The 19,399-nt window shown below is 39.7% G+C and overlaps 1 protein-coding gene across 1 annotated transcript in view; it reads right to left on the reverse strand.

Annotated features, from left to right (window-relative positions):
* Positions 1 to 814: 814 nt before the first annotated feature.
* Positions 815 to 19,399, reverse strand: part of LOC136828003 (uncharacterized) — a 244,466-nt gene continuing 225,881 nt past the window's right edge. The window contains 4 exon segments of the mRNA XM_067085615.1: positions 815 to 3,551; positions 3,729 to 3,868; positions 9,460 to 9,671; positions 18,281 to 18,425. Of these exon segments, the coding sequence (XP_066941716.1) occupies positions 3,357 to 3,551; positions 3,729 to 3,868; positions 9,460 to 9,671; positions 18,281 to 18,425 (692 nt within the window). The 3' untranslated portion in view covers positions 815 to 3,356.

Here is a 19,399-nt window from a genome sequence, read left to right on the forward strand (position 1 = left end):
CTATATTTATATATGTATAGATATATAAATTTCAATCATTAACCATTAAAAAAACCTTCACACACAACCAACACTTCATATACCGATATGCAAAAATCCTTCCATTAACATCGGAGTTGAATGACTTAAATTAGAGTAAAATCACACAGGAGGAGGACACAGAACCACCACCGGAGGAGGAGGAGGAGGAGGAGGAGGAGGAGGAGGAGGAGGGGAGGAGGAGGAGGAGGAGGAGGAGGAAGAGGAGGAGTAATAAGAAGACGAGGAGGAGGAGGAGGAGGAGGAGGATGAGGAGGAGGAGGAGGAGGAGGAGGAGGAGGAGGCGGAGGAGGAGGAGGAGGAGGAGGAGGGAGAGAGTGACGCACCCACAAGGTACGATCCGTCCATCCGTTGGGTGTCTGCTATAATTATTATTATTATATTATAATTATTATTAGTAGTATTAGTATTAGTATTATCTTTATTAATATTATTATTACATATAGAAACAATCAATGTTGTCACATAAGATCAAAGTAACAAACAAACATAATTCTCTCTCTGGAAGCCTAAATTCAATTCCAATGTGTGCCATCTTCATTTAGACTATGGTTGTCACTCGATTTTTACTTGTTCTTCCTTTTCTTTATCAGACTGTGTGTGTGTGTGCGCGTGTGTGTGTGTGTGCGTGTGTGTGTGTGTGTGGGCCTGCGGTGATTTACACATTAAGATGGACACACTAGAATGAATCCCAGCCTAAAGGATAAACTTGTCAAAGGGTGTAAGGGGATTGGGGTGGTTCAAAAAAAGCATTTGATTTCATTTGTTTCACGTACAGAGAGAGAGAGAGAGAGAGAGAGAGAGAGAGAGAGAGAGAGAGAGAGAGAGAGAGAGAGAGAGAAATGAAATCGGAATCGAACGAGACTTTACGACGAGCTCAATGACGACAGATTGATTGATTGATGTATATCAAGTCCGGGTCCAAACGTCCTTCACATATGGGGATGGAAAAAGGATATTTCTAGAGCTACGGGACTCGAGAGGAAGAGACAGATTCTACTACAAGAAGAGAAAGTCAGGACGTGGGTCTGGGGGGGAGGGGGGATGTGGAGGTGAGGAGTTCTTTCTACTGCTACTGGATAGGAAGGAAGGCATAGACACACGCGCACGAGAAAGAAAAGGAGAAAGAGAGAACAGAAAATAAGGGCTTACGCAGAAAGTGAAAGGCGACAGACTTGCAGACCGACAGAAAGAACGGAAAATCACGGTGGCAATAAATGCAAATCATTCCAAAGGTAAATATGCAAGAACTATTTACAACTAATTGCTGTGTTCGCATGGGAAAAGGTCGTTCACCGAAGGTTGCAGGGAATGACGCTGCCAGCAGAAGGAAACAGGTCAAATGAGGGAAGTTCTCCGGGGCAAAGAATGTCGCCAGCAACTGACAGAGAAACGAGGCCGGTGGCGTGTATGCAAACGTGCCATCCCAGGAAAATGCGAGTGGTGGATTTTCTTAGGGCAGGAAAACGCGCAAATCAAGGGGAAGGGGTTTTGGAATTCCAGCCAACCGAAAGTTGAGTGAGTTTGGTGGAATGTTGCAGAACAGAATAGTCTCTATTCCCACTGCAACAATCCAAGTACAAGATGATGACGAGGTCTTTAGAAACAAATGTACCTTTGGGTATTAATTGTATATTTGAGAAGTAGTTATATGCCTATATATATATCTATGTATATATTTTTATATATTTATATCTGAATTGCAAGTAAAGAAAGAGCCTTTGGGTGTTTTGGTTTTAGAATTACATAGTTATTCCAGGATTCGAATACACGGTTTTAGTCTACAAGGAGTTGAGGGTTGGGGGGAAGGCTGCAATACTGCTAGTCATTTCGGACTTGAGAAGCCTAAGATAATCTTTTTTCTCTTGGGAACAAAACTTGAATACGAATGGGGAAAAGAGTAACACAAATAACTGGTAAGGGCAAAGGCTGTCAACATAATATCAGTCCTGGTATTGAGATAACACTGGAAAATAAAAAAAAGAGAAAAAAACATATTCTGTGACAAAATGTCCTTCAAAAGCTTATTCAAATCAGTCGGTTAAGACCTACCTACTAAAGTCGAAGTACAAACCAAGAACCCAAATCCACTGAATCACTGAAACCATTGCTTTGTAATATGAGTGATGAAGCTTAAATGAAAGGTACTGCCAAGAACAGGAGAGGAAAAAGGCTTGTTTGGAAATCCAGAAAGGGATGGAAAGAATTGATGGCGGTGGAGTTAAGAAGATGGTCTAGGATTTAATCAGGTCATCTCATTACTAGTAAGGGTTAGATTTTTCTATGGAGCAAACTTCCACACATGATTAATTCTATTCTGTAATATTATTTAAAGCACTTAGTCAAAATCACAAGCATTGTGACAAAGGCCATGCCCTCCTACTTAAGCGAGGCAGGGGCAGGCTGGAGAAGGTATCGTTAGGTACTAATATCATGGTTTGTAAAAAAATCTGCTCTCAAGGCATTCCCGTGATGAGAGTCCACATGATGGGAAGTTCTTCGGAGGAGGGGGAAAGGGTTGGGGTGGGGGAAGGAGGAGGAAAATGATGAGGAGGAGGAGGTTGTTAGAGGAAAGGGCGCACTGGGCAATGTCCTGGTATGTAACTGAAGTGCTGAGGCCCTCTCCCTCCCCCTGTGGTGTCTCGGAGGGGTACGAGTAGAATGCATCCCCAGGCTAACCACTTGGTCATCTGAGGCCCTGCAAAAATCTCTGTGGCTGGCTGCTACCCTTAAGGGAGGAGGGGCTGTTTTGGCCCCAGGCTGATCTGGTACCCGTGTGCCCAGCAGGGCCTTTGTGGAGAAGCTGGCCCCAACCATTGCCCCAGCAGCAAGAGAAGATTCACTTTTTGGGGCAAGTCAGTAACCCCAAAATAATAATAACGATAATAATAACCGCCTTCCAAGAAGGTCATACTCAGTAAGTTTTCACTCTTGCAAATCGATGATATCTTTGAGCCTCATAGAATGCAATTCTGCAATATTTGCAACACAAGCAGTAAGTGTCAGATCTAAGTCTTGAAACCGAGAGATAAAATAGAGCACCCAATGAATAGCCTCACACTCTGCTTGATTGGCAACATTGCAGGCGATTGCAAAAGTGTCGTTGAATCAATTCTCGCACTAGTTTTCATGGAGGTCTTCGGGACACGAATATTTTGGAGCAACGGCAGCAGCAGCAGCAGGCACGTACGTGCTTGATCCCAAATGGCAGAAGAAGAACAGGAGGGAGAGGAAGTAGAGGACGAGGAAAACGAGGAGGCATGGCGTTGTTTCATTATGTCTTGATGGCCACCTGACGAGTGGCCATTTGCTATCTTCTACCCGAAGCTGTCTAGACTGGCCATGGAACCCCTGCGCGTCAGTGCAGGGAGAGATACCAGTGATGAGGTCCCGAAGAGTTTGTACCAACCAATGACGATGTTCGAAAGGTCCAGATCATCCAGCATGATCTGTGCCAATCCCATGAAGACTTTCCTGCCTTCCATCCTTCCGTAGTCACCCCAAACGGTCACCTGTCAAGAAAATCAAGTCGTTACCTCTCTTTCCAACAGACAAAGCAAAGGAGGATGCAACAGGATAGCAGAAAGCAGGAAGGTTATTTCTCTTCCACTAAACAGAACGAGGAGGATAAAACAGGACGAAAGACACTATAAGATTACTGTTGTGAAGAAAAAGAGGACACACGGTACCTGTAGAACGCATCCGGAATAACGTTCGTGGAAGATGAGTTGTTGCTGGTACAGTGGATCTAAAGTACGCCTCGCCGTTGCTGTTTTCGCCTTGGCAACGCATTTCTTTCCGTCCACAAGGTAAACTTTGACATAGGGAGCTGGCACGGGAAAGAGTAGTGAAAAGATTAGTCAGAACTCACGGGAAAGCGGCAGGACAGTCATGAAAAAATTTTTTTGCGGGATTTTTATGCATCCGTGACTATAATTTTATACCTTCACGTTATCTCTATTTAACCATTTATCTAACTATATATATATATATATATATATATATATATATATATATATATATATATATATATATATATATATATATATATTATATATCTATAGATAATATATATACATTTATATATACAGATTATATACATATATATATATGCATATATATATACATATATATATATATAAAGGAAAATGAACAGTTAATTTTCATCACACAACAATTAAATTCGGGAAGACTGACGACTTTCTGTCAACCATAAATACAAAATAACACAAGAACAGATTTGCACCACTAATCCTTCATTTCTTAAAGGTGTTCGCTGAAGAACCTAAGAATAAAATTAGTATCATGTTGAAACTGGATGTGACAGTTGTGCAATTGCAAAGGCAACAAGACTCTGGAAGAAATGTCGAATTCGTTTTATTTTGTCCTAGAAAAATGTTACTGAAAAGCAATGCAAAACAAAGGCAGTTAGTTGGCTGTCAGAACTGGTGAAAGTGGTATCCCATACTTTTTTCTGGCTGACAAAATTTCTAATTAGTGGAATCTGGCAGAGCTGAGCATAATGTTGAATGATTTAAAAAAATGTTTGGTGTAACTTACGTGTAGCGAAGATGCTCATAGCATATTTACTGGTGGGTGAAGGTGTCAACTTGCCTTGTGTACCCTATAATTCCATATGAATGAAGTTCGAAACACAAAAAATTGTTTCCACTTACAGTTTTAGGAGAGATGAATAACATTCTAGTTGGCAAAATAACTGTCATTTACTCGTTATCATCTACTCCGATGAAATGAAAACGAGGAGACAAGACTCCTGTGTTCTCATGCAACACATAGTGTAACCCTGTAGTCTTGGCACTTTGATGGGACAACAAGGTAGTTTCAAACATAAATAAATCAAAGATAAATACGATAACATCAAAAGGTATACCCAAGTAGATGGGTAATTCGGTGACGCATTTTTGTGAGGGAGGGAGATTCTAAAAAGATATACAACAGAGGACGAAAAGAGGATTACACAGGGCAAGGTGCAGAGAAAAAATAAATTTCATAGAAAGTTATATCTCGCGATGAAAGGGGACCATAGAAATGCATAACGAGAAAGAGAGGTATATCGAGAGAAATGTGTTCCATAGAAAATGATATAGAAAGAGAAACTTTCCCCCCATGATAAAGTACATCTAGGAAGAAAAAGAAGGAAGAACAAGTGTCACATATGAATTAATATCAAGAGAGCAAGATGCCCAACAGAAATGTATACTAGAGAAAAATGTGTCCGTTACATAATTATATCTAGGAACAAAGATGCCCTTAAAAACAAATATCTGGAACCAAAGGTGCCCCACTGAAATCTATATCAGAAAGGTGTTCCAAAGAACTATAATTCCAGCAAGAACGGTGCAGCATGGAGACGTAGCTCCAAATTAAAAACAGCTCCTTCCTGGAAAAACGACAGTTCCATGGAGTGTTCATAGAAAACTAGAACCGTGGTGAAATTTCAAAGAAAGGTGTAATTTAATCGACAGGTAGTTCTAAGGAAAAATATTACTGGGGAAGAGGGCAGTTCCGAAGAAAGGAGGCTTCTACTGAAACAACAATAGCTTCGTGGAGGGGTATTTCTCGACGCAAAGGGTGTTCCATACAGAGGTTTTTCCTGAGGTCAAGATGGTTCTGTGGGAGTGTTTGCAAACTGAAATGCAGCTGAAAGGAAAGTACTTCTAAAGAAGACTAGTAACGATAATTCTGGTTAGGTGTCGGAAAAGACATTTCTAGACAGAAAGGCAGGTCCAAAGAAAGTATTTTCACAGAAAAAAAGATATTTCACAGCAATATACGTCCAGACAGAAATGTTGTTGGAAGGAAATGTATTTCCAGAGAGAGAGAGAGAGAGAGAGAGAGAGAGAGAGAGAGAGAGAGAGAGAGAGAGAGAGAGAGAGATAAGGGGGTTCGTTACTTAATGAACTACCAAAATAAAGCAGAGAAAAGGACAGAAATTTAACTTTAGAAAAAATGGCAAATTCTAAAATAAAATGAAAAAATGAGCTTGATTGCAAATGTACCTACTGAATAAATATTTGTCCAACAAAATTTTACTTTTAAAGAGAACTGGAAGGAAGGATGGAAGAAAGGAAGGAAGCATTTTGAGGGAAGTGGCACAGACTCCTTTCCTCAGCAACGTCCAGTCTAGGGAGGAGATCTGAAGCGCCACATTGATCAGTCTTTCGTACTTGATACGCGGAACGTTCCTGGATGCAGTGACCCCTCTTATTTTATTGGAGACCAAACGGGTCATACTGAGTGATTAAATAACACACCAAACTACACGAACGAGTGACTTCCAAAACAAAGTTATTGCATGAAAGAAAATTTGGTCAATAATCGTATCAAATCATATGAGGGATATGAAATCTAATTCTAGCTGAGAGCTAACTGGGACATTCAAGGGCTTCGCACTGATTGATCTGCCAGTACATAAATGGGTGAAAAAAATTATTGTAATGAGTTCCACATTCAGCTAGTTTCAAAGTTTTTCAGCTTTTTTCCATGAATTTTTTTTATCACTGATTTTCAAGTTTTGCTGTTAACGCTCAGAGAAACAGTCTCGACATATGCGTAGCCAAAAGAAATATAATTCATAAACACCGAGTAAATGGTGAAACTTAGTTTTCGTAATGTTTTATTGGAAAAAGGCTAAAATTAATTTGTTTTATCCATGACCCACATGTCTGTTAAACACAGAATCAGGAATTTTCGTTGTTACTCTCATAAAATATCTAATCTATTCTTGGTGGCAATTTCAATCAGCGCTCCAGTAGGGTTATACTCTTAGAGCTATGTATTTCTTGGAGAAGCAGAAACAGTCCAACAGAATTCCCTCACATTAAGTCAAGTAATCTTGCGCAGGGCCAGTGCGCATCCTTCGTTAGTGACAACAAATGTCATTGCAAGGCCTTGTTGATGATTAAGCTGACCTTATGCCAGCGCAGGCTAACTACATCGAGGAACGTCCGTCTCGCTTGATGCTAGACAAAGGTGGTGCATCTAATCTACAGGCGGTTCCATAGGTTGATGAGGAATTGCTCAAGGACATTTTCTGTGCTGTCGAATATTAAAAAATGAATTTATCCCATGCAATGTTTGATCACAGGGTATCAAAAAATTACGAAAAGCAACTGAAATAACGATGAAAATCAAACAAAAGAACTTGAAGAACGAAACTGTGTTCATGTTACTCTTGTGTGCACCATATATGCTGTTCTCACTACTACTAAGAAGGGCGCTACTGCAGGAGAGTCAGGGGCTGAGAAGAGAGAGAATGTTGTCAACGGAAATCACGTCAGAGCTTCAAGGACTAAAACGGCAAGATTATCATTAGTAAGAGAATGTAACGCTGAAAGATAAGCTAGGCCCGAGAGAATGTTAACACTGAAAGAACTTTCACTGAAAGCCTATAAATGAACTTGCACTGAAAGCCTATACAAGAACTTTCACTGGAAGCCTATAAAAGAACTTTCACTGAAAGCCTATACAAGAACTTTCACTGAAAGCCTATACAAGAACCTTCACTGAAAGCCTATACAAGAACTTTCACTGAAAGCCTATACAAGAACCTTCACTGAAAGCCTAAGAACTTTCACAAGAACAAGAACTTTCACTGAAAGCCTATAAAAGAACTTTCACTGAAAGCCTATACAAGAACTTTCACTGAAAGCCCATACAAGAACTTTCACAAAGAATACAAGAACCTTCACTGAAAGCCTATACAAGAACTTTCACTGAAAGCCTATACAAGAACCTTCACTGAAAGCCTATGCAAGAACTTTCACTGAAAGCCTACACAAGAACTTTCGCTGAAAGCCTATAAAAGAACTTGCACTGAAAGCCTATACAAGAACTTTCACTGAAAGCCCATACAAGAACTTTCACTGAAAGCCTATACAAGAACTTTCACTGGAAGCCTATACAAGAACTCTCACTGAAAGCCTATACAAGAACTCTCACTGAAAGCCTATCAAAGAAATATCACTGAAAGCCTAAAAACATCAAGAGAAATTGAGGGGATGTTATGAAGAATTGCCTGTTAAAAGCAAAGATCAGGACAATACTGTGGAATCGCTTTATCAAAAGAAATCATACATGCATAACCAAAGTTATTATTATGAGGATGCTATTACCTACATGGATATTATGTTCAATCAACATACTAAAATACTAGATTGTTATATGAAATAAAGGCCATCAGGAGAGAATCAATAACAAAGAATCACATTAAAGATATATCTAGTTGCCATTCTTTTCGAATCCTGAATTGGTGCTGGTGACAGAAGACTGCTTTCAAAGATGTATGTGCGATTAGGACGAGAGAAGACATGAAAATGCACGAAAAGGAAAAACACTCGGGTAAAAATAAAAGATTCCCTACGTGTCTCTCAAATTGTGCATGAAACACCCACAGGTTCTCTCTAAAGCTGGGTGGAAAAAATCTGAACATTACGTGTGGAAGGCTTCCTGATTGTCAATAAATTACGAGTTGAAGAATTCTTAGATGCCGTTAGTTCTCTATAAATGATGTGCAGAAGAATGCCAAGTTCCCTCTTAAATTAAAAGTATCTCCGATGCTCTCTAAAACATGTATAGAAAGAGTCTCAAGTTGTATATCTAATATGAGTGGAGATATCTCTACTTTTTTTTCTACAATTATGTGAGAAATTAGAGCTCCGTAAAGTTAAGTGTAAAAGGCTCCCTGGTTCTCTACAAATTATGCGCCGAAGAATACCAGGTTCTACCTAAAATTGTGTGAATACAGTAGTCCAAAACTGGCATCTTTTCTTCCCTCGTCTCTTATTTTTTCCTTCTTAGAATAAATATTCCTTGAAAATTTTCAAATTTTTCCTAAATAGGGGGTTTTGATCTGAAGGTTTTACAAGTTCATCAGGGGCTTTTTAGAAATACTCCCAAGGAAAGTTTACTCCCTCCGAATAATAAGAATAATAGAAATATTAATCCTCAAGTGAGATCCTGAGTTTACTACTGAACTAGACCCAAATTCTGTACATAAGTCTGATGTCATTTTTGTCTTCCTAACACAAATGACCTTTTGGTAAAATGAACCGGTCTTCATCATCTGGCACTCAAAGCAGCCGCGCTTTGCTCTGAGTCCTCTGACCGGTATATGTTCAGGATCACGCCCCCTTTCAAACCAATCTTGTGGTTGGCTAGCTTCGCCCGTTAACGGCTGTTCCCGAGCCAATGACTTTCTGTTTTGAGTTCCCGTTCTCTCTTACCAGCAGAGAACGAATCTACACGGCTTACTTTCCAGAGAAGAATGGGACAGAGAAAGGGGCGAAACTAGCCAATTTCCTTAACGTGATCCCTAAGCTTTCTCCCTTACAATTAAAAGAGAAAGTGTTGCTTTCTTAAAGCTTCCATCTCCTACTCGTTCCAAACATACTGACTTACCAGGCACTATCCGGGCCCCTGGCTTACACTGTAGGCCCCTCGCTCGAATAACTTCGACTTCCAGCTTATTCTTTCTCTCGCACATCGACAGCTGGATGTCTCCCAAGGCCGGAGAGGCTAGGACTTGTCTTCCCACGAGCTGCCCGGGACCCAGGCCTTCGATGAACTCGCTGAGTTGGCCGTCGGTGCTCAGACGCATGCCAGGCACTCGACTGCAATGGCAAGAAGGTACAGTCACAACAGAACAAGGCCCGCAGCGTCACTTACTTACATAAGTCAAACAAATGATTTTTCTCTGTCATATTTGATTAGCTGTCTACTCTGATCTTTCAGTGAACGTTTCCTAAAATGAATGACAATAGGATACTGTCGATACGAGTAACAAAATACTTTAGCAGTTTCCACAGGGTCGTGCCAAAAAGAAAAAAAAAGTGCTTCATGGTATGGGAGTCTAGGCATTATTATACAGTGCAAAAGACAGATGATCGGGGGGGGGGGGCGGGGGCTGTGACTGAATTTATTCTTGACTTCAAAGCAGAATTTTAATTGAGAAAAATAAATCACGTTAAGAACTAAAACTGACAATACACACGCACACTTGCGCGCACACACTTCAAAGCGAGTGAACAGATTTTGGAACACTGAACACCAAACTCCAACGAAATGGTGGCATACAGAAGCTTCTACGGAAGGGGCCTATGAATACAGAGAGGGTCTCGGTGACATGACATGCGGAGAAAGGACAACGTCTTACTGTGGAGAGCTGGAGGAAGCGGTGTGGGTGAAATAAGGTCTCGCTAGGAACTCTTCCCTACGCTTTTGCCTTCGCTATACCAATTCATTAACAACAACAGTGATGAAGATAATAAGAATCACAGAGATATGATTGAGGGCAAAAACTACAACGGTAATATCGCTCGTAACTAAACAAGAACATTTGTGATAATAAAAATAATAATAATAATTATATTTGATAACACAAGGACATTAACATTAGCAATAATAATAATAATAATAATAATAATAATAATAATAATAATGATAGTTTCCGATAACAAAACAGCAGCAACAACTACGAATATGATATCTTTGTAAACTAAAGAAAACACAACATTAGCAGCAATAATAATAATAATAATAATAATAATAATAATAATAATAACAATAATAATAACCAACTTATCACACAGACAAAACTGGTCCCACCCACCTCTGAATACCTGTGACTTCATTTAGGGACTACAAGATTAAGCCTGGCAGTGGCCGGACAAGTGCATCAGAAATATAGATGTGGGAGAAATTTGCAACAAAAATAATTTCCATGGAAAAAGGGGGAGAGATTGATCCGCCTCCCCCTTCCCCCCAGCGAGAAGGGGAGGGGAGGGACGGATTCACCCACCGCCATCTTCAGGGGCGCACTTTCAGGTTGCTACAGACAAACTACATAATACTGGCTACAAGTGCTAATTCTTCTCTACAGCACCTGGGCATCGGGCAAGTGGATTTTCTGTTTAGAAACGGTGGCTGCGATTATATATTATCTATTTATTAATTTACTTTTTTCTTTTTTTTTAATGAGTGGGATCTTCTTCTTTCTGTATTTCCCTTTACTTCCTCTTCCTTCTTCCTAATGAACACCACATTCTTTGGAAGCTTGAATTTCAAGTCAATGGCCCCTTTGGTGGGCTTGTTCTGTATGGCTGGATTTCATCTACTACTACTACTACTAGTACATAATAATAATAATAATAATAATAATAATAATAATAATAATAATAATAATAATAATAATAATAATAATAATATGGTCTCTAGTTGCTTGAGGAGACGAACTGATAGCCGTTTCCGTGGACGAATTCGAGAACTGAAATTTTAAATCTGCGACCCGAATTTTAATACAGAGTTCAAAATACAACGAGGAAATTGCATATACGCTGTAACATGGTATACAATTTAGGATAGAATGCACATTTTAGGATCTGACATTTAAAATTTGGAACTCAAAATTTATTGTAGAAATCACATTTAAGATCTGATATTTGAGACATGGAACCCGAAATTAAAGTTGACAAGCAATTTTCGAGATTTGGAGGTTAAAATTTAATGCAGAAATCAAAGAACATCTCAAGTCAAATTCATCCTTGAAACTCGTGGTGCCTGTGCAGTCAGAATGATTTCCTTTTAGTGACGCAGAAATCATAGAAAAAACTGACAAACAATTCCTGCAGTGTTTATATTCCTGGTATGAATTTTCTGCTGTAACGCCAGGTCTACAGAAATGTACCAATCAATCAATCTTTCTATTGTTTTATGAGTGCGAGGGCATGATTAATTGCCCTAGTATGCAAAGCTTTTTAAATGTTTAGAACTTCTAAGGGAAAAATGGACAAACTGAGTGAGATTTTCACACTTCTGTGAAATCTCTTGAGAAACTGAGTGAAATCCTATGACTACAGAGGAATCACCTGAGAAACTAGGCAAAATTCTATGACTTCTAAGGCGTCAGCAATGTTCCGAGTTAAATTCTATGATTCCCGAGGAATCCCTTAAGAAACGGATTGAAATTCTGACTTCGAAGATTTGTTTCAGAAAATAAGTAAAATTCTAACATATGAGGATTCACTTCGACCACTGAGTGAAATTCTGTGACTTCTGAGGAATCATTTGAAATACTGATTTAAATTATACAATGTCTAACGATGTCTAAGGAATCACTTTAGCAACTGAGTGAAATTCTATGAGCTCTAAGGAATCACTTTAGCAATTGAGTGAAATTCTACGAGTTCTAAGGAATCACTTTAGCAACTGAGTGAAATTCCATGAGTTCTAAGGAATCACTTTAGCAACTGAGTGAAATTCTATGAGTTCTAAGGAATCACTTTAAAAACTGAGTGAAATTCTGAGGAATCACTTGAGAAACTCGGTGAAAATCTTTGACTTTGTAGAATCACTTCAGAAATTGATTGACATTCCATGACTTCTGAGGAATCACTTTGAATTCTGGGGAATCGCTCGAGAGCCTCAACGGGATGTTGTGAATTCTAAACATAAATCCACTGCCACGGTGCCAGTCATCTACTGGCAACTTCCTACCAAAGCAGATACCATTGACTAACTGTTTTACATGTCCATTACAAAGTGAGTCAAAAGCTAAACTGTGTGGTCACAGGCAAGCATCGGATTCGAAGCAACTGGGCTTACTACTGTACAGCAAGAAATCATAAATGACATTTTTGGAACCTTGTGTAAACTCATCAGTGATTATTAATAATAAATAAATAAATTATCCAATCCATCCTCTTAGCATTCCTAGTAGATGTTTGCATGTCAGATCAGTCCAAATATGAAAATAAACCAGGATACGTTGATTTACAGTGAGAGAGAGAGAGAGAGAGAGAGAGAGAGAGAGAGAGAGAGAGAGAGAGAGAGAGAGAGAGAGAGAGAGAAATGATTTGCGATGAGCTCCTGTCAAAATCTGTTAGGGACTTTATTTATATGGAAACGAACTGTGTATAAAAAATTATTTATATCAGAAAAGAAACGACGATGAAATAATTAGATAAGTTATTCGGTGGAAGGGTGGCGTTTAGTTTTCCAATTTTTTTCATTCTTTATCTTTTGAAAACTATTTATTGGCAAGTCCACAGATTCAACCCTTCAAATGTGTTCCAACAAATTAAATTGATATTTATTAATCGAATTTTCCCGCGCGGAAGAATTCTCATAAAGCCTTCCATATAATGACGATGCACCTTTCAAAAAAAAAAAAATGAGGCAATGATTGCTGGAAAGGGTTTTTTTTCTAACATGCAAACTATTCTCTGTGTAAGAAAGCAACATAATCCAAATTGACCTTCCAGCCGTTTCCAACCACAACCTGTATCTTTGACTCGGATTTATTTCCATCAATCCTCCGTACTCTCACATCAGATGAGCGTTAATCACGCCATTTTTTTCTAGTTTTCAGTTGCTAAACACCTAAATCTCATGATGAATAAATACTGGCTTACTGACCACACGTTGCATAGTAGTATAACATCCTGCATCACACAGTAATGAGCTTTCAAACATCTAAGTTTTACTGCGGACAATGGCCTTTTGATACCTGAATCTTAAGTCTGTTCGGCATAAAACGCTCAAATCTCACAGACAACAGTTGTTCGACATCAGAATCTCACAGTTTTTAAGATGTTAAACGGCTGTTTTCTACTTTTCTAGACTTGAGCAGTTTGACACCAATCTCAGTTTTTCAAGCTAATAGACAACTGTTTCTTATGGACTATTATATCAAAACCTTACATGTTATGACATTAAGACTGGAATCTCTGAGACTGTAGCGCCCAGTCATCTAAACCTCACAAAATTTAACTACAATTGTTAAAATTTTACATTTCAAGGACTAGGGTCATAATCAGTCCCCTAAATCACAAACCTAACAATTAAACCCCTTACAAACCAAGGTTGATAAGAATCTAACCTAACAGGCTCTATCTTTTCAAGATCAATAAATCAGAGGCTACACAATGCGAGAGCTAAATATCACATACAATGAAAGTGAAACGCCTAAATTTATCATTCAAGATGGTCCGATTATGAGAGCTAATCACCTGAACATCAGACACTTGGCCAACTGAGCACCATTATTCTAAGCTTTCGATTATTTCCCTCCCTATAATTCGCAGCCCTAACGTTTTTAGAAATACTTCCAAAAGTCTCTCCATGTCCCATTTGGTAGCATATTTACAAATGACAACACTTGCTATGCATAAATTACCAATTTAATTCATTAAAACAGCTGAGTGACAACTGCTAACATGATAAAGGGGACACTACTATGTACAATTCACTGAAACAGGAGACAGAGCGGATGTTGTGCTGCCTATCACAGTGGGTGGTTGAGGAGGAAGAAGTTGACAAGTTCTAACACCGAGGAACACACCAGGGATACACCAAGTGATCTTTCAGGGGACGACAAAGAGAAGGACTCGACAAGGGTTGAAGTAACAGACGGTTTTCTTTCCAGCCTAAATAATACAACATAAGTGCTTCAGTCATCCAGAGTATTACTATTCGTAACATACTTCAGCAACGGATTTGTCACACTAACGGATGTCACCCTCACACTTGATTTTATGTAACGGAAAACACTTCAAAGTCTAGCTGAGGAAGCGTTAAAAGGAAATCTAAGAACCGAGGGCAGAACTAGAGGGATTCCGCATGCAACTCCCTCTCGTTTCTGTGTGTGGTTTTTCCGGTGCATATCTAGGATGGTTCTACAGCCATGGAGGGGGAAGGAGGGTCGGAGTAGAGGGAAGACGTGCATCCTGCTTCTAGTGAAACAAAAGAAGAGCGGAACGCGTTCATAACATCTGGTTTATTCACTCGGTATTACCGACTGAATCGTTCCAATCTAGCACGACCATGATGGGGTGAAAGAAGGCCACGTGTAACGAGTTATTAACGGGCTTTACGTTTTACTTTTTCTTTCTGTTTATCAATTTTCATATCACTTAAAGCAGAATTGATCTTCACTTTGTGGATAGGCCAAAGAGCGGCCTCTCTCTCTTATCAGTATTTAAAATTCCATATTTACAAGAAATTATTTACACGAGAAAGGGTTATTTGAGACTCTTTGAGTGAAAGAAGGGCGGTTCTACCTGGGGGCCTTGGATGATGTTAATCTTAGTAATATAGTGCCACAAATATTAAGGAATGTGGACAGGAGATTCACAATAATAATAATATGATAATGATAATAATAATAATAATAATAATAATAATAATAATAATAATAATAATAATAATAATAATAATAAGGGCCACTGAAGGACAGTAGAAATTTGGCAACAGGGGTCCTCCCAGTAGAACTGGGCCACAGGGAATTAGCTCCTACACTATTTATTCTAGAGACAGTTCGGTTAATAATTTGATATAATAAAATTAATTAACAGTGAGCCTTAATCTTAAGTTGTTGCAAAATCTTTAGGCTTAATTACTGACAGGTGAAGTACTATGAAAGATCTAGGTGACTTTCAGGCACTGAAAGTGATATATGTATTTACACACATTATGTACATATACATATAAATATATATGTATATATATCTGTATATATGTGTATGTATATATGTGTATATATATAATATATATATCAAGAAAAAGTTTGAGAGAGAGAGAGAGAGAGAGAGAGAGAGAGAGAGAGAGAGATGGGGCGACTGTAAAATACACAGACTGATAGAAAAAGAAAAAATCTGGAATACAATTTTACCATCCTGAAAGGAAAAAAATTTTTTTTTCTGAAACAGAATGAATGTCATGGAAGTGTGATCAAGGATTAACAGAGTATGTCTCATTCATCAAGTACAGTACATGTAGGTCCTGAGGGTATGATGGAAACTCAGAGAAAGTTCGTGGAGGAGTGAGTCTTGTCAAAGGATCCACATCCTGAGGTGATCATTCTTCAGAGATTACTTACTATTACGGTACGGTATGGAGTGGAGGGCAATGACAGGTGAGAACTGTATGAATGTCATGACACAAGAAGCACTAGATTAATTAGTGTTGGTTTCTGTACAAAGGGGCTGGATTACGAGAGAGAGAGAGAGAGAGAGAGAGAGAGAGAGAGAGAGAGAGAGAGAGAGAGAGAGAGAGAGAGAGAAATTTGGGTATTACAAATTACAAGGTGACTAAGAATATTTCGGGGTTTAAAATGTCAAGGACGAGTTAACTTTCGATACTCCGTGTAATGAAGTAAACATTATTTGGTAATGGACACGAATTATTGCACAGAGAGAGAGAGAGAGAGAGAGAGAGAGAGAGAGAGAGAGAGAGAGAGAGAGAGAAAAGCTAAACTGGATAGGCAAATGATCACATCAGGAAGGTCAAAGAGAGGTGAAGCATTTTCCCTGTAACTCCCGAGGTTCCTGCTGTATTCGAAAACATTTGGGAAGCAATCGTTAGAGGGTGACCTAGAACCTCCTAAATCACATCCATATTCTTTCTTTTCAATGATCGAGGTGACTCCTGCATTATGACTACGGGATGTCTGGGGAAACTGATGTGATACTTGACAAACTATAGTTACCTGGTGCTGGCTAAATATGAGTACAATAGCTATGTGTGTGTGTGTGTGTGTTTTCATTCAGCTTCTTCGCAATGGGACTGGAAAAGTGGATGCTACTGGACAGCAGGAACCTTTAGGAATATCCTGGTGAAAGGAGGGAATTCTAGAGAAGGATCTGAGTCCCAAGACTGACTAGAACCCTGTAAGGAATGAGGAACTCAAATCACAAAGGTCAGTCAGTGCATCATCAGCGTTCTAGTCAGCCTGTAAGTCTCTAGTCCAGGGTCCTCAATGAATTCGACTCCGAATCGCAGATGCGAATACTTACGAAGAGCCTTCAGAACTGACGCTATTCATGCTACCATCGTTGGAATCCTTAGAGGGCTGTTTAGCCAAGCGAGCCTGGTGGCTAGTGGTTGGAATCACCTCCTGCGACCGCTTCACTCCACTAGTACTAGGCTTTCTACCGCCCTCTGCGGAGGAGGCAAAACGCAATGCTGTCAACACTACAACGCTAACTAGCCGGCACTACTACCAAAATGGCCGCCTGTATCAAAATTCTGGCCGAGGGCACTGAGGTCCGTAGCGTGCCCCGAATACCCAGGCATAGAGGCTGCTAAAAGAGGTGGCAAGGCAATCTAGGCAAAATTCTAGTAGCTAGTGTACAAAATTGTCAAAATTCATGGTTTCAACTCTTGGCAGATGAAGAATCATTACTGCCTAGGAGAGCCTAGAATAAAAAAAAATATCATATATACTGTCATTCCCACATATCATGTCAAACTTGTAAGAGAAACTGCTGTGAAATGCAATCATGCTAAACTAAGAGCAGAATTCAAGAATGAAGAGTTGGCAGAGGCGAGAATCTTGAACCAGACATAAGTTGGAGAAGAAATGGAAAGCAAATCATACTCGTTTGATGTTGGAGGGGTCTTACAATGACTACAGGCCTTACGTCTGATTCCAGGTCCACCTAAAGGCCAACTTTGGGTCCCCGTTCTCGAATTCAGCTCTGAGACTACCTTCCTTAATGCTCCCAAGATAAGTCTCCTGCAGTAGGTTTAGTTTTTAAATGGTTCTGCACAGCCAGTCTGAATTGGTTTAAAACTATGTGGCTCACTCTACTGCGCTTTATTTAGATCCCAGTCTTCAGTTACTCTACTCTGCAAGCCGGAAACGTCAAGCGTTTACGTCTAAGGTGCCCAAGCTAAAATTCACAGAGAACATTTCTCATGAACATGAAAGTTATCAGGGGGTCTTTATTACTGATCACACTTTGAAGACAATGGTCTTTTGAAATTGAATTGAATTGAATTGAACAAGAGTTGAGGACAAAAAAAAAAGGAAGTGACAGAGAACAAAAGCAGAATCTTTGCTTGGGAATGAAAGCGCCGTGCATTATCTTCAATTTGTAGCTAAGAGTCACAAGGCTAGCGGAGACACACTCAAGGGATTAAGGACACTGATTATCCAAAAAAGAGGGAGATATTAAACGTTGAGAACAATAATATTAAGAGACAAAGATGGGGCTGCGGTTAAGGGGTTGAGGGAGGGGGTTATTTGGAGGGGCGAGGGTGGAGGTTGGAGAGCAGGATATAAGAGGGGGCATATGGTTTCGAGATCAATGGAAGGAAGGACTGGAAAGAGCTCTAAGGAGCCGCATTAGTCGGCCAGCCACTATGCTTCAACTACACAGAGGCCCGGGCATCAATGGGGCGGGGGCGTGCCCCATGGGGTATCATGCCCCCATGCCCACACCTGTCTTCCCCATCGGCTTCCTCGCTACTCTGGCTGGAAATCCGTCGCATCAGGTGCCGGGAGCCCGTCGGTAAGATTTCCTCACTCCGATGAACTGTAATAGTGCTTCCAGTCTTTCTCCGAAAGCCTATTTTCCGTTTGCGACCTGAAGGCAGCAGCGGTAAGGAGTCACGGGGCACAAGTAAGACCAGGGTACGTACACACAAACGCACGTATATACACGCACACATACATGGAAAAAATAATATATATTTATATTCTATATATGCATATGTGTGCGTATACATATACAGCACATGGAAAAATGTGGCTCTATATATGTATATACACACATACATCTTTGGGAAAATGACCACCACATCAGGAAACAGAAAAAAGAGAAAGAAAATAAGTATTGTTTTTGAGGGGGAATGCTGCCGATGTGACAAGTCTCTAAAGGTTCCTTGCATGCTTTCTAAACAGGGAGCAGACACACTCACAGTTACACACAGAACAGGATATGAAAAGCAAAACGTCTCTCCCTTCGTATGCAAGGACATTTAAAGAGCATCCATTAGAAATGTTCCACAACAACCTGGCTTGCTTTCTCGTTTTTCAAGAAGAAGAAAAAGGAGGAGGAGGTAAAAGAAGGAAAACACTGAATGCCCTTCATCTGCACAACATTGAAATAAAAGCTTGATCACTGACCATTTAATTGTATATTATCAAAAAATAAAGTGACAACACAGGGCATGGCATTTGCAGAAAGATTGTATATAATTGGAAATAACAGGAAAAAACCTCCTCTTTTTCTTGACGTTTTACCTGCTAATACATCAAGAGAGATAGCTTGCTAGTCACTGCAGAAACTCACATAGCAATTTGGAATGAATCTTCCTGAAAGTAAACTCTATTTTCTGGGTCACATGAAACACTACGAGGGCTGAGGTCATTTCTCCCAAAAAACGTCCTCCTCCAGGGACTGAAAATTATACTCTTGAGGCTGACAGGTTTTGCATCTTTACTTTTTGCCAAAGTGAGAAAACTGGCGAAACTTTCGCGTCACGGACGGAAATAAGAGTCCCTCAACCCGGCGCCCCCTTGTGTGGATAATATCTGATGCCATCATAGGGAAATTTT

This window comes from Macrobrachium rosenbergii, chromosome 42, assembly GCF_040412425.1.
Source record: "Macrobrachium rosenbergii isolate ZJJX-2024 chromosome 42, ASM4041242v1, whole genome shotgun sequence".
In the NCBI taxonomy this organism is placed as follows: domain Eukaryota; kingdom Metazoa; phylum Arthropoda; class Malacostraca; order Decapoda; family Palaemonidae; genus Macrobrachium; species Macrobrachium rosenbergii.